The sequence below is a fragment of the Oreochromis aureus genome, linkage group 22 (genome assembly GCF_013358895.1).
Source record: "Oreochromis aureus strain Israel breed Guangdong linkage group 22, ZZ_aureus, whole genome shotgun sequence".
Classification (NCBI taxonomy): Eukaryota; Metazoa; Chordata; class Actinopteri; order Cichliformes; family Cichlidae; genus Oreochromis; species Oreochromis aureus.
The window spans coordinates 2,432,795-2,449,557 of record NC_052962.1 but is presented as its reverse complement, the minus strand read 5'-3'; the positions used below and the strand labels follow the sequence as shown (position 1 = coordinate 2,449,557).

The 16,763-nt window shown below is 37.9% G+C and overlaps 1 protein-coding gene across 1 annotated transcript; it reads left to right on the top strand.

Annotated features, from left to right (window-relative positions):
* The first annotated feature begins 219 nt into the window (after nucleotides 1-219).
* LOC120435840 lies at nucleotides 220-1,444 on the top strand. Its single transcript, XM_039605977.1, has 2 exons — nucleotides 220-1,107; nucleotides 1,191-1,444. The coding sequence occupies exons 1-2, from the start codon at nucleotides 325-327 to the stop codon at nucleotides 1,218-1,220; spliced, it is 813 nt and encodes a 270-aa protein (XP_039461911.1). The 5' UTR covers nucleotides 220-324; the 3' UTR covers nucleotides 1,221-1,444.
* Nucleotides 1,445-16,763: the final 15,319 nt, after the last annotated feature.

The following is a 16,763-nucleotide window of genomic DNA, read 5'->3' as shown; positions in this document are numbered from 1 at the left end:
GATGCGTTGCACATTTTTGCAACTAATAAAGAAGTGGATGCACACAACTCTGCAACACTGACTCTGCTTCATACTCATATCATTGACATCCATGCAGATGATTATAGAAAGGATCCTAGAACTGGCAGAATGGCACTTCAAGACAGACCATTCAAAGGAGGTAAAAACGAGTTACCAGACACACTGAAAGTTGCAGAAGGAGCTTGTGTCATGCTCACCAGAAACATTGACATACAAAATGGTTTGGTTAATGGAGCTTTTGGAAAACTACTTAGAGTAGTTTACTCTGAAAATGACCAACACATCATCAAGCTTGGACTTAAAATGGATAATGAGACATCTGGAAAGAATTACCGCACACCAGCAGACGACATGGTGTACATTGAGAGAGCAGAGGAGAATCTAAAGCAGAAAGGAGTGGTACGCAGACAGTTCCCAGTGAAGCTGGCCTTTGCATGTACAATTCATAAGGTACAGGGTATGACAACCACATCAGCTGTTGTCTCTCTTAAGAGCATTTTTGAGCCCGGCATGGCCTACGTAGCTGTCAGTAGAGTGACGTCTCTCAGTGGACTGTATCTTCTTGATATGGAGGAGAAAAAAATATTCACCAACCCAGAAATCACTGCAGCGCTTGAGAATATGAGACAAGCCAACCTTGATGACATGATGCCTCTTCTACATGTGAGACAAACACTGAGCAGGTCAGAGGTTTTAACCATTGTTCATCATAATACAGAGGGACTGCCAGCTCACATTAATGACATCAAGAGTCACCATGAATTGTGTCTAGCAGATGTTTTGTGCCTAACAGAAACACACCTGCGGGGCTCTTTTGTCGCAGAGAGTCTCCACTTGGAAAATTACAATTTGTTCAAACGCAACAGACACCTGTCCTACACAAACTTTCCCCAAATGGCAAACAGAAGTGGTGGTGGAGTTGCTGTTTATGTGAAAAGTGACATTCAAGTGCATGAAAAACAGTACATCCATAATGTAACTGACCTTGAATTTCTGGCTTTAAAGGTTGAAGCACCAGTCAGTGCACTGATTGCAGTTGTATACAGACCTCCAGACTACACTCTGAGGCCATTCCTGAAAAACCTGGTAAGCCTATTAGACTCATTAGAGATCATGGACTGTCATCCCATCATAGTTTGTGGTGATTTTAATGAGAATGTTTTATCCAGTGCAAACAAACCAATCCTGGAGCTGTTTGAGTCTAGGGGATACGCACAGGTCATCACTGCCCCTACCACAGAGAAGAACACACTGCTTGACCTCATTTTCATTTCTCAGCCAGAGCGACATCTCCATTCTGGAGTCATGAAGACCTACCATAGTTACCATGACCCTGTATACTGTGTATTGTCCTGTGATGATTCATGATCTAGATCTTTGAATACAGTAAGTAATTTTTATATTTCTGAATGACTTAAGAAAGTAGAGCGATATTTAAAAGTTGACTTAAGAAAACACACCCTGCATTGCAGTATAATGTTTGAATCTTTTACATAAAATACAATTACATGAATTAAGTAATGATATCAGTAAAATATGACAATTTTATTTATTACAGAAAATCTAAAAATCAGTAATCTATGAATTTCAGAAAAATCAAATATACCAGTTTAAAACGAACCGTGCAGGCATATCCTCTCTGCAGCCAGGCTTCAAAATCCTGCCAGGCTGCCCCAGTCTCACTGTGGCTGGGAGGGAGGGAGGGTGGACCAGAGGATTGCCCACACAACACATAAATGTTCAACAGATTCTTCATTGTTTCTGAGAGAACAACACAGACTAAAGGTTGTTGTTTTTTTTAAAAAAGAAAAAGAAAAACCTAATTACAGCAATAATGACAGTTAAGCCACTTTATGTGTGCCTTTATTTTGAAATACTATTTACAAAAATGTTATTGATTTTGGTTTGTTACAATCTTTAAACTTTTTCAAAAGTATATGATTATATTTTTGGACAAATCTTTCGATGAAACATACATTTTTATGAGCTTTTATCATGTTTCAGCCAGTGCATTTATCAGGGTGGGTCTGGGTCTGGGTTAATAAATGCACTGGCTGATAACTGCACATTTCTGGCCAGAAATGTTTCAGCAGTGTAACATATGTACTACATATGTTACACTTGCTTTTTGTTACCAGCTGATACCCTACATTTGTATAGACATTGGATGGTGTGAGGCTGGGGAGTTGAGTGTAGTGGGTAGGTGGGAGTTGAATGTGGGGGGGTGCGGTGGGAGGTTGTTAGGTTTCTTTTTTTTTTTTTTTTTTTGTTAAGAGAGACACAGTCCTTCTGTGTCTTCTCCAAGCTTCACATGTAAAATCCAACAGTGTGAAGCACATAGCAGCCAGAAACTGTAATGCCACAGATCAGAGAGGCTTCATCATCACCATCTTCGCCGTACGATCAGAGCGTGAGACTTCACATCTGGAGCACAGGAGAGATTCTGTGATAAGTCTTCCTTCTAGCTGGTCCCACAAGCAGTCGGTGAGATTTACTCACAACAAAAAGGGTTAATGACATTATTTCCATGAAAACGTATTAATTCTTTGTAAAGTGTTTAAATTGTGTTTTCACTTGACCTTAGGAGTGTTAGAGTGTATTTTAATGTCTGTACTCAGGTGTTTCCCTCTGTGATCCATCCCCTTCAGAGCTGAGACACTCAGGACTGAACAGACTGCACAGTTTCTGTGACTGAGCCTCCAAAACACCTTCTTTGAAACCACACATGATAGAAGGGCTTTATATTTGCAGCAGCACTACTACAGGTATTCAGTTTATTACAGGATGTGTTTGTTTCTTAGGACCAGCTCTGAGTGCACACTACCTAACATATACACCTTTCTGTTCCTTACAAACCAACTACTCTGGATCATATGGCCAGTCGGCAGGACTGTTGCTGCAGGAAAACATCCCTGGAGATCACCATCATTGTCAGACTGACTGTGCCTCCTCTGTGCAGTGTCAAGATCCTCCCTAAATGAGTGTGTAAGTTCATTATTTTATTCCCTTTGACAAGACAAGTATCACTGATATTTACATTTACAACTACATATGTTCCTGTTTTCTGCTCTTCTTTTAAAGTCCTCAGCTATCCTGCTTCTGTGCTGCTTGACACACATCAAACACTGGCCGGATGACAGGGAGGAGCCACTCTGAAGTCACTGGACATGATGAGGATCATCTGGGACTTTATAGTTTCACAGAAACGTTGTGCTCTTTGATTACAGGTTTTAAATGGACATAATGAGGTGGCTAAAGGATTGTTTTCATTATTAGAGCTCTGTACAGTGTATGCTTATTTAATATTTCATCACAGAGCAAACCTTTATTTATTTAACATATTTTTTATTTTGTTTTAATGTTGAATTAACTGTGGGGATTGTTTTAAGTGGGCACTCGGGATGTCATATGACCAGAAATGTGGTAACTGGAATTCAACAGTATGTAAAAAAAAATCTGCTAAGAACAAAACACAGACAAAAAACCCCAAGAGAACTCAAATTCATTCCATGTAATCCAATCTAAAACATTTTAAACTGCTGAACAGCAACACAAACAGTGTTAAAAACCAGTGTTAACAGAATGATTATGATGAGTTTGTACCAAAGTTTCAGGTCACATGGCACACCTAGTGTGTAGTGTGGGGTATCAGCTGGTAAGTATAGGTTTTTTCACATTTGTGTCCTTAGAGTTCAGATAGATAAAGCCTTGTGTATAATAATTAGTCATAACCACAACTCAAAGTCAGGGACTAACTAAATTTGGGACTTTGTGTCTGAGCCCAGGTTAAAACACTGTGTAAAAAAGCATTTAGTGGCATGGCTGAACAATGCTGTAAACTATTGATACTTATTTATCCATGTTCACAAAAAGGACTAATGTGTTAATTTGATTATTTGTATGTGTTAAACTGTGTCACCACCTTAGGCTTTCATTTGAGTTTACTCAAAAATCTCTCTACAGTTCTCTTTTACCACTGTGTGGACACTGTTTACATTAAAACACAAAAAAGAATGAGTAATAAAAATGTGTAGACAGATCAGTAGATTAAGTAGACCGATAGAAACAGCTGTTCAGCCATGTTCTAAGAAACCAACACAATTTAAAGGTTCAGGATTGTGGTTTTAAAAGTTGAATTTCCATGTATTTCATATGTTGCTTATTATTTTCATTTAGTTATTTAATTGAGTTATTTTCATTTATTCTCCTGTGAAGTGTTTAACAAAAAAAGCTACTTTAATTTCAATTTTATTTGTTTATTATTTTGTAATTTGTTCTTTAAGAATGGAGTCTGTGCCAGAAACTAAAGTTGAACAGACACATGACAGGATCAGATTATTAACACCTTAAAAAACATTGCAAACTTCTCTTTTTAAAATGATTTTTATTCTATTTTGAAAAAAGAAATGTTGAATTAATTTAAGTCCTTTTCAGAAAGAAGCTGTAAAATATGACTTTTATGAATATGAAGATTTTTATGTTATTTTATGTTATTTTCTATGACATAGAAAACAAATTGATGTATGTAATACCATTAAACATGATATACACATGTGTATATGTCGGAAAAACATTATGCTGTATACTAAAGCTTGTATTTTCTCCAGAATGTTTGTTCATCTTTTCAGTTCAATTCAACAAATTTGTTTTTACATTTATTTTTATTATTTTTTATGAATTAGAGATTTATAATACATAATTCCAGTCTTTAAGTGATTAGAAGAATATGAACTTTTGTTATTCATTCAGAGGTTTTCTGACTAAATTTTCTTTTGTCATTACTCATCTTTTTCTAATTTAAATTTTAAACATGTTCAGCTCTTTTCCAACTTCTTCTGTGTGAAAATCAGCTTTCAAAAGTTCTGCACTTTTGTTTTCAGGTTAAAAACTCTGTATTTTCCAGCTAATTCAACATTTTTAACTTAAAATTCAGCAATTAATTCATTTCAGTGCATACATTCAGATTCAAGCATTCACACTGCAGTTTCTTCAGAAAATGCACTTTCTTGTTAGTGTGAATGCTTGTAAAAGCATTCACAGTATTGTTCTTCTAATCTTTATTATTATTATTATTATTATATTTTATTATATATTCCGTGACGTTTTTTGTACTGTATCTCCTTCAAAACCGTTCAACTTAGAAAACCATTCAAACACCATTAGATTCCTCTTCTTTTGGACACGACTGCTTCTATTTTTTCTCATTTTTAACATTTATATTTTTAATTTTATTCAACTTTTTCAACAAAATTTCCCATGTATTTCAATGGGGAGACCCTTCAAATCCTCATTCAACTTACTCATTTTCAAACTGTATCTACTTCAACATACGTTGACATAGAGCCACCATTCAAACTTTAAAACGAAGACAAGACATTCAACTATTCAACTTGTATTTATCTTTTCAATATCTGTTATACTTTTCTTCAGTTCCAGTTTAAGTTTCATGATGATTTTTCAGCCGTTTCAGAGTTTATAATGGGTGTGTATGGGACGGAATGTTGGGGCTAGAGTGAGACAGCTCAACTGCTAGAGTGAGAGGAGCAAAAAAATTAATCTTAAAATATTTTTTAAAACTGCTGCTGTGTCCGCAGCGTTTGCTCTACAGGTCTGATTTTACCCTCAAAACGTAGCCATCGCTGTCCTCTTTCATCCAATGTGTTTACTATTGTCCTAGGTGTTATGGTTCTTTCATAAATGTCACCAAAGCACAGACTCCTCCTCCAACTCCTCCATAGACTCCAATGTTAAAATGGCTCAGAAAGTTCCTTTGAAAATCAGAAGAGCAGGCTGTCTTTACACTGTCACCACGTCCATATAATAAACTCCACAGGCATGAAAACTGAGAATTAGGTAGACTAGACATTGCTGTCGCTCACGGTGAAAGAATTTTGTCAATACGACATGTACTTTTCATTTGGGAAGGATTTGTTTGGGGCTGACTTTTCTGTTCATTTTAAGCAGCAAAAGTGAGGTGCATGTCTGTGTGCGTGTGTGGAGCCCCTGGCTCAGTCACTATAGCAACCAGGCTCACACCTGCCTGCCTAACGAGCTCTCTCTCACTCTGCCAAGATTCATCTTGAACACTTCTCTTTCAACTGCTGCTGTGTCCACAGTGTTTGCTCTACAGCCATCATTTTACCCTCAAAATGTCGCCATCGTTGTTCTCTTTCCAACACCGTGTCTTTCAAAGCTCAGAGATGTAAACCTTTAAAACTGTGTGGATCCACGTGGAGGGATCACACTTTAGTCATTCAGTGATTCAAAGAATATGAACTTTTAATATTCATTCAGATGTTTTCTGACTCTAAATTTTCTGTTCTCATTTCTTAGGTTTTCCAAATTTTAATTTAAAAACTTTTCAGCTATTTTCCAACTTCTTCTGTGTGAACATCAGCTTTCAAAAGTTCTGCACTTTTGTTTTCAGGTTAAAAACTCTGTATTTTCAGGCTCATTCAACATTTTTATTTTTAACTTAAAATTCAGCAATTAATTCATTTCAGTGCATACATTCAGATTCATGCATTCACACTGCAGTTTCTTCAGAAAATGCACTTTCTAGTTATATTTTATTATCTATTCCGTACGTTTTTCGCCGTCTATCTCCTTCAAAACCGTTCAACTTAGAAAAACCATTCAAACACCATTAGATTCCTCTTCTTTAGGACATGACTGCTTCTATTTTTCTCATTTTTAACATTTATATTTTTAAAATTATTCAACTTTTTTCAACAAAAATTTCCCATGTATTTCAATGGGGAGACCCTTCAAATTCTCCTTCAACTTACTCATTTTTAAACTGTATCTACTTCCACATACGTTGACATAGAGCCACCATTCAAACTTTAAAACGAAGACAAGACATTCAACTATTCAACTTGTATTTATCTTTTCAATATCTATTATACTTTTTCTTCAGTTCCAGTTTAAGTTTCATGATGTTTTTCACCCGTTTCAGAGTTTATAATGGCTGTCTATGGGACGGAATGTTGGGGCTAGAGTGAGACAGCTCAACTGCTAGAGTGAGAGGAGCAAAAAAATTAATCTTAAAATATTTTTTAAAACTGCTGCTGTGTCCACAGCGTTTGCTCTACAGGTATGATTTTACCCTCAAAACGTAGCCATCGCTGTCCTCTTTCACCCAATGTGTTTACTATTGTACTAGGTGTTATGGTTCTTTCATAAATGTCACCAATGCACAGCCTCCTCCCTCCAACTCCTCCATAGACTCCAATGTTAAAATGGCTCAGAAAGTTCCTTTGAAAATCAGAAGAGCGGGCTGTTTTTACACTGTCACCATGTCCATATAATAAACTCCACAGGCATGAAAACTGAGAATTAGGTAGACTGGACATTGCTGACGCTCACGGTGAAAGAATTTTGTCAATACAACTTGTACTTTTCATTTGGGAGCGATTTGTTTGGGGCTGACTTTTCTGTTCAGTTTAAGCAGCAAAAGTGAGGTGCATGTCTGTGTGCGTGTGTATGGAGCCATTGGGTGCAGTCACTATAGCAACCAGGCTCACACCTGCCTGCCTAACGAGCTCTGTCTCTCACTCTGCCAAGATTCATCTTAAACACTTCTCTTTCAACTGCTGCTGTGTCCACAGTGTTTGCTCTACTGGTCTGATTTTACCCTCAAAACGTCGCCATCGTTCTTCTCTTTCCAACACCGTGTCTTTCAAAGCTCAGAGATGTAAAGTTTTTAAACTGTTTGGATCCAAGTGGAGGGATCACATTTTAGTCATTCAGTGATTCAAAGAATTTGAACTTTTAATATTCATTCAGATGTTTTCTGACTCTAAATTTTCTTTTCTCATTACTCATCTTTTTCTAATTTACATTTTAAACATTTTCAGCTCTTTTCCAACTTCTTCTGTGTGGATGTTAGCTTTTAGCAGTTCAGCACTTTTGTTTTCAGGTGAAAATTTCTGTATTTTTCATCTCATTCAACATTTTTAACTTAAAATTCAGCAATTAATTCATTTCAGTGCATACATTCAGATTCAAGCATTCACACTGCAGTTTCTTCAGAAAATGCACTTTCTTGTTATATTTTATTATCTATTCCGTACGTTTTTCGCCGTCTATCTCCTTCAAAACCGTTCAACTTAGAAAAACCATTCAAACACCATTAGATTCCTCTTCTTTTGGACATGACTGCTTCTACTTTTCTCATTTATAACATTTATATTTTTAAAATTATTCAACTTTTTTCAACAAAAATTTCCCATGTATTTCAATGGGGAGACCCTTCAAATCCTCATTCAACTTACTCATTTTCAAACTGTATCTACTTCAACATACGTTGACATAGAGCCACCATTCAAACTTTAAAACGAAGACAAGACATTCAACTATTCAACTTGTATTTATCTTTTCAATATCTATTATACTTTTTCTTCAGTTCCAGTTTAAGTTTCATGATGTTTTTTCAGCCGTTTCAGAGTTTATAATGGGTGTGTATGGGACGGAATGTTGGGGCTAGAGTGAGACAGCTCAACTGGTAGAGTGAGAGGAGCAAAAAATTAATCTTAAAATCTTTTTTAAAACTGCTGCTGTGTCCGCTGGCGCGCTTGCTCTACAGGTATGATTTTACCCTCAAAACGTAGCCATCGCTGTCCTCTTTCATCCAATGTGTTTACTATTGTCCTAGGTGTTATGGTTCTTTCAGTCAGAGGTTGGCTCTCCGTTTCGCTGCAGGCTCCCTTCATTCTTCACATATCCGTGTCGAGCCGAGTGTAAATCCCGAGGCTGAACGGCCTTTGTACAAGCACACACGTAGCAGGGCGAAGCTATGAGCTAGAAAAATCCAGGCTGGCAGACAGCCTGTGTCTGACCAACCAATCAGAGAGCTCCTTACATCCCACGGTGTGGCTAATTTGAATAGCAGCAGGATTTTTAAAATGAAGTTGTTAATCCAACTGCTAATCCAACTGCTAATCCACATGTTAATCCCTGAGCGAAGAGGAAAGGGAAATGGATTTTGAAATGCAGTTTATTAAAGTGGAATTCAAAAAAGGTTTTTGAAATGCAGTTTATTAAAGTGCAATTCGAAAATGTTTTTATTAAAGTGCAATTCGAAAAAGGTTTTTGAAATGCAGTTTATTAAAGTGCAATTCGAAAATGTTTTTATTAAAGTGCAATTCGAAAAAGGTTTTTGAAATGCAGTTTATTAAAGTGCAATTTGAAAATGTTTTTTGAAATGCAGTTTATTAAAGTGGAATTCGAAAATGTTTTTTGAAATGCAGTTTATTAAAGTGCAATTCGAAAATGTTTTTATTAAAGTGGAATTCGAAAAAGGTTTTTGAAATGCAGTTTATTAAAGTGGAATTCAAAAATTTTTTTTGAAATGCAGTTTATTAAAGTGGAATTCGAAAATGTTTTTTGAAATGCAGTTTATTAAAGTGCAATTCGAAAATGTTTTTTGAAATGCAGTTTATTAAAGTGGAATTCAAAATTTTTTTTTGAAATGCAGTTTATTAAAGTGGAATTCGAAAATGTTTTTTGAAATGCAGTCTATTAAAGTGCAATTCGAAAATGTTTTTATTAAAGTGGAATTCGAAAAAGGATTTTGAAATGCAGTTTATTAAAATTAAGCACAGAATTTTTTATTTCGATGCGCGTGGCTCTTGTGGTCCTCCATAGATATGAAGCAGGTCACACAAATATGAAGGAGCAGATTTATGGATACACTTGTATGTGAAAAGTAAGATTTTAAAGTTTATCCTGGCTTCTATGGGCAACCAGTGAAGCTGCTGAAGAACTGGGGTAATATGAGCTCTTAACGGAGTACGAGTTATGATCCGAGCTCAGAATTTTGAAGAAGTTGGCGTTTGTGAAGGGACCTTTTAGGGAGACCAAATAAGAGAGACATCAAGTTCAAAATGAGTAAAGATTTGCAAAATAAACTTTATCACTTTGAACATTACATAACTTGTCTTTGTAGTGTATTCAACTGAATATAGGTTGAAAAGGAAATCATTGCAAGTCATTATATTCAGTTTTTATTTATGTTTTAAGCAACATCTGAACTTCATTGGAACTGGGGTCATACACTTCATTGCCAGAAGTATAGACTCACCCAGTCTATACTTCATGAAATGGGTTTCCATGGCCAAGCAGCTGCATCCAAGCCTTACGTCACCAAGCACAATGCAACGTGTCGGGTGCAGTGGTTTAAAGCACACTGCGGACTAGTGAGATTATTGAAGAGGCGTGTTCTCTGAACTGACACTTCTCAGTTTAGCAATCTAAAGGACAAGTCTGGGTTTGGGAGTTGCCAGGAAAACCGTACTTATCTGACTGTGTTGTGCCAAGTGTAAAGTTTGGTTAAGGGGGGATTATGGTATGGGGTTGTTTTTCAGAAGTTAGGCTTGGCCTCTTAGTTTCAGTGAAAGGAACTCCTAACTGGAGTCGATGAACACGGTGGTGCGTCCTAATCACATGACTGATTTAAAATGAGGTAGCACCAAGATGCAGCTTTGTTGTGCCTCCCTTTTAACTTGTGTCAAAAGTGGGGACTTCAGACTATAGACCAGTTTTTAAACTGTGTTGAAAGGCCAATTAAAACCAGAGTTATGATAAATAATTTACACTGTGCATTTTCATGAACGCTGTTGTCATGATTAGTGACGACAGAAAGAACCGTAAAGAATGGAAAGTATTCACAAGCACTCACAAAGAACAAAAAACAAGACATGATATCTCCTTTCCTATCTGTGGAAATATGCACCATGGAAACTGTATGGCAACACCTGGCATTGGGTTGCTTGGGAGTGACGGCATAGAGAGAGAAAGTGATATCAACAGGGAGTGTGAGAGATTCGTGACATTTAAAGTGTTTGGAGTTTATAGTTGGTTTGTAGCGTTGTCTTTTTTTGTTTTGTGCATAAAAATAATAGGGCCACAACCACATATAATATGCATTTAAAGATACGAAAATGAGTCGTTAAAAATGTTCACAGTAAAAATTGACCATTTCCAACTCAAATTGTTTTTTGTGTGAGTTAAGGTCAGTTACAGTTTTTCCCCGTTGCTTGAAAACATTTTGCAAAACTTCGTTCATTGTGCCAAAACTCTAAACACAAGTAAACATGACACAACACTGGAAAATATACCATTCACATCTGTGCCAAATTGAAACTCTACTCTCAAAACCTAAACTCTGCTATCAAAACCTAACATTCCTTTGTCAAAATGTAACTCTGTTGACAAAATGACACATACTTGCATCATATGCAAACACTTTCAGATCGGGGGAACACACTAGTTTACTTTATATAAAACACTGCAGTCTGTGATTGTCATTGTTTATTCAGAAGGCATATTTGCAGGAGACACATTTTCAAACAACCAAAAAAGCAAATAGGCCTACTCAATATTGTACATTGCAGTACCATGAAGTCAGATAAAGCAAAAACCATAATACAGTAATAGAAAAACACTATACTGTAAACACAAAAATCATGACAATTGTGCATACGTGGCTCATGGATCCCGCCGCCTGTTGGGGTCTGGCCACAGGACCTCATCGACATCGCAAGCAATGTCTTCTCCCGCTAGGCACCGGGGAAAATATCCCCTTGCATGTCGAAACCATCCATGGATTGCTGTCACCTGAATGTCACCGCAGGCCTGTTCCACTGCCTGCAGAAGAGGCATGCGGGCATGTGGTTGGCGGTCATATACATCTCCAAGCCGAAAAAAATTCCTCTATAGGGTTTAAAAATGGTGAGTAAGGGGGCAAGTATACCACTTCAAGTTGATTGTGGTTGGAGAACCAGGCCTGGACCAGAGCAGCCCGATGGAAACTGACATTATCCCATATCACCACAAACCTGGGCTGATCTGGGCTGTTCTGTACAACTATATTATGGAGAGCATCTAGAAATGCAAGTATATGTTGGCTATTGTATGGACCTAGTTTTGCATGATGATGCAGAAGCCCTCGAAGGCTTATGGCGGCACACAATGTGATATTCCCCCGCGCTGCCCTGGGACGTGCACAATTGCCCTTTGGCCAATTACATTACAACCCCGTCGTCTTGTTTTGCACAGGTCGAATCCAGCTTCATCAATGAAAATGAATTCATGAGGCTGTGCAGCTCCATCCATGGCCAAGATTCTCTGTAAAAAAACAGAACATATTACTGTACTACAGTGCTACACATACAGAACCCTCACCCCAGCACACAGGTACCTGTGTAGCTCTCAGAATGGATCCATGTGGTACTGATATGGTACATATTCAGCTGCTACTGGATTTCACCAATACTGTATTGTAAATGTAAAGGACAGTTACATTTACCCGTACATATTCAGCTCGAAGTCCCTTGACCCTGTCACTGTTCCTCTCAAATGGGACTCTGTAGAGCTGCTTCATGGTGATGCTGTGTTTTCCCAAGATGCGTCTGATGGTGGTGATGCTCACATGGTTTATGTTGTTGAATACTTGCCTGTCTGCAAGTATTTTCTTTCGTAGCTGGTGGAGACGGATGGCATTGTCTGCCCTCACTAGGTCCACAACGGCAAGTTCCTGCTGTTGTGTGAACAGGCGCTACGCCCCTCCCCAGAAGGTCTTCGAGTCATTCTAGAGACATACAACCACATATTGTCATCAGTTTGCTTATTTTTCTTACAGTACTGTATATACTGTATCATCCACTGTACTTCAATATAAGTAATCATGGTATGTTTCACAAAAACTACCACTTTGGCTGCAAAAGAAGCATTAGCACCCTGCAATACCCTGTACACTTGATATGGTAATGTGATATACTGTAGAACAGTGCTATGAAAACCATCTGAGTAGAGTAGAAGGTAGAGAGGTGACGACATACCTGTTTTCTAGTCGGAATGTTCGTATTACAGATGCCACTGTGAAGCGGCTAAGATGTGGGTGGACTCTCTGCCCAGCTTCCCTCATGGTTAGGCCATGGTTGATGACATGGTCCACCAAAGTTGCTCTTATATCATCAGAAATATGGGTCCGTGCAGGGCCTCTTTGACCTCCTCCTCCTCTTCCTCTTCCTCTTGCTCTCCCTCAATCCATGCTTGCAAAGTTCTTGAAATGGCTAAACTGAGGGCTTTTTGTAGTTGGCTAATTGGTTTTGAGTTTTGCAAGTAAGTGCCTTCAGGTGTGTATTTGAGTGGTTGCAATTACCCAATGTGTTTTGTATTTTGGATACATGTGTTTTCCAAATGGCACCCTGAAATTTCATTTTTGAACAAAGTGTTTTATGTATGAAATAGAGTGTAGTATGCAGGACCATGTGTGTTGCAAAAAGGAGTAACTGTGTTGCATGTTTGCAACTAGAGTGCAAAGCAGCGCTTTTGTTTAAGGTATGGGTACATGTGTTTGGGGTATGGTAACAAAAGCTTCAGGTTGTGTTACTTTAGTCTAAGCATGGGTTTATAGTGTTCAAGCAACGGGCAAAAACTGTAATACAGTATGTCAAAATGAAAGTCAGAGACGTGAGATAGTGCTGAAAATACCAGACACCAAGGCAAGGTAAACACTTTTTCTTGGTGAAACACAGCGTAAGGTAAAATCAAAATATAAAGTCAAAAATAGTCAAAAATGGCCAGTTATGCTGTAGACCGTAGACTCCAGAGGGTTAATGTTTCAACATACCGTGGATGAGCAAATTTGGTGCAGCAGAACTCGTCTGGCCTGACCTCAACTGATAGAACATCTTTGGGATAAATTAGAGCAGAGAGAGCAAAAGTGCAAAATGACCACAAACTGCTAAAGCTTGTGGAAAACCTTCCCAGAACAGTGGAAGCAGTTATAGCTGCAAAGGGTGGGCTGACATATTAAAAACCCTATGGATTAAGAACTGAATGTCACTCAAGTTCATATGTGTGCGAAGGCAGATGAGTGAATACTTTATAATATATAGTGATTTTCAGTGAGCAAAGTGGTTTTCCATGTTTTTGGCTGAACTTTGGGTTAGATAAAATATTTCTTAGGTTATGATTGTTACATTTTTGCAATCCCAATGTACAGTTTTATTTCTAATGGTGATTTTAAAAATAGTGAATCATAGATTTATATTTTATTAGGGCACCCTTCTCTGTCTGAGACAGACAGTATATTGAAAATAGAGGGAGGGAGGGACTATTTACAAAATGCATGCTTTAAGCAGAGATCAAAATTTAACAATCATTTCTGCGGTATAGTAATGAGACAGAGGCTGTATAGAGCCCAGTGATAAAACTGTAAAGAAGTGGAAGTGCTAATTACAGTTAATGGTTTATTTGCTGTAATGTGGTTGGAAGAACCAGGGAGGTTTGGGGTTTTTTGTCTTTCCATCATGCTTTCCCCTACCTCTTTTTCCCCATCCCCCAACAAATGAACCCCCTGCTGCACTCCCCACGACCCCTCAGGATCTTCAAGGCTCTACCAATGAGCACTCTACATCCGTATTCCTTCCCAGAGACAAGAACCTCCAGCTCTGGTGAAATCCTTCCCTCTGACAGTCATAATGCGCAACACAAATCACATGCTTGACACCAAATGATTCCACATCATAGAGTTGCCAAATAAAAAAAGCACATAATATGTAGAATTTCATGGTTACTACCCTGAGCATGATATCTGCTCGCCTAATGAAGCCATTTGCAAAGAACAAAAGACAAACAATTTTGATTTCTCATTCTACTGAAGTGAAATGTCCTCGCATCTTAGATGTTTTACTCTAAATAAAAGTCAAGTCAAGGACAGTTGTTGTCACTTTTGTCCTGTGTCACATTTGCAGCTTTACAGCTGGAAGCCTTCTTTTGCATCAGAATAGAGTTGGGCTGGATATGCAGAACAGCATGCTCTGGATTAAATTAAATCAGCATAATGTCAGTATCAGTCACAACATGTCAGTTTTGGGAACTGAGATCATATTATATTTATACAGCATCATTCAAAAAAAACAAAAGAAACAAAATAGCTGTGTGTCCTTATGCAGTCAGTTCATGTTCATGCAATCTTCAAGAAATATTATCAACAGAATCTCTATAAGCATTCTTAATACCCACTGGACTTTACAGGATGAATAATCAAGGTGATAAAAGGAAGAAGTTGTTCATTTCTGGCAATGCCAGTCATATGAAAAAGTTTGGGAACCCCTTTCAGCGTGCATAATAATTCACTCTTCTTTTTTAAAAAAAAAAAAAAAAACATAACAGTGGTGTGGCTTTCATTTCCTAAACACATCTGAGTACTGGGATGTTTTACAAAGTAGTATTTAGTTGTACAAAATTAAATCAAATGTGAAAAACTGTGCAAAAATGTGGATACCCTTGTAATTTTGCTGATTTAAGTGCATGTAACTGCTTACTACTAATTACTTGCAATACCAAATTGGTTGGATGAGCTCTTTAAGTCTTGATCTTCATAAACAGGTGTGTCCCACCATGAAAAACAGGAGGCCAAGGTTATGTTTCTCTTTGACTCTTTGACTCCTCCTCTGAAGAGTGACAGGATGGGATCCTCAAGGTAACTCTCAAAAGATCTACTCCTGCACCTTCGAGAGCGTCCTGACCTGCTGTCCATCTACACCAAGCAGTGCAAGACTAAAGCTAGGAAGATTAGGATGGACCTGTCCCATCCCAACAATGGACTCTTCTCACTGTTGAGGTCTGGGAAGTATTGAGCGCTTCCGCTCCCTTAAGGCCAAACCAGAGAGAATGAGGAGGAGCTTCTTCCCTCAGGCTATTAAGGTCCTGAACCAGGACTGGACTCTCCCCACACACATCACATCACCACAGGCACTCTGTTTTTTTCCACACATAATATATAATTTCTTATTTCTTTCTTCTTTCATTTTATTAATACTTTCTCACGTAAACTCTTATTTGCAGTTAAAATTTTGTAGTAATCTGTAAATCTTACTGTCAATTCTTACTGTCATTTAATGGTCGGGCATTGCACAGCAATAAGCATTTCACCACATGTCATACTGTGTATGGTTCTGTGCGTGACAAATAAAATTTGAATTTGAATGTGAATTTAAAGATCTGAATGTTCAGTATCATGGTTCAGAGGAAGGTTACAAAAAGCTATCTCAGAAGTTTAAACTGTAAGGAGTGTAATCAGGAAACAGAAGGCCACATGCAACGTTGCTGTTAAACCCGGGTCTGGCAAGCCAAGAAACATACAGGAGCTGCATATGTGATGAATTGTGAGAATGGTTACAGACAACCCACAGATCACCTCAACAGACCTGCAGGAACAGCTTGCTGATGATGGTGCATCTGTACATTGTTCTGAAGTGTATGACTGTTCGGTAGGGTGACGAGGGGAAAAAAATGCCCTTTCTGCACTCACACCGCAAACTGAGTCACTTGTTAGACTGTTGCTTAATAAGTTCCTTATTAGACTCAACTGGCTTCTCTCAAAATGTAAAAAAAAACATCCACCACTTTAATCACACTCCAGATCTTGTTTTAACATTCGGCATAGAAACTGAACATTTAACAGTGTTTCCTGAAAACCCTCTGCTGTCTGATCATTTCCTGATAACATTTACATTTACAATAATTGATTACACAGCAGTGGAGAGTAGACTTTATCACAGTAGATGTCTTTCTGAAAGTGCTGTAACTAAGTTTAAGAATATAATCCACCCACTGTTATCATCTTCAATGCCCTGTACCAACACAGAGCAGAGCAGCTACCTGAACGCTACTCCAACAGAGGTCGATTATCTTGTTAATAATTTTACCTCCTCACTACGTACGACTCT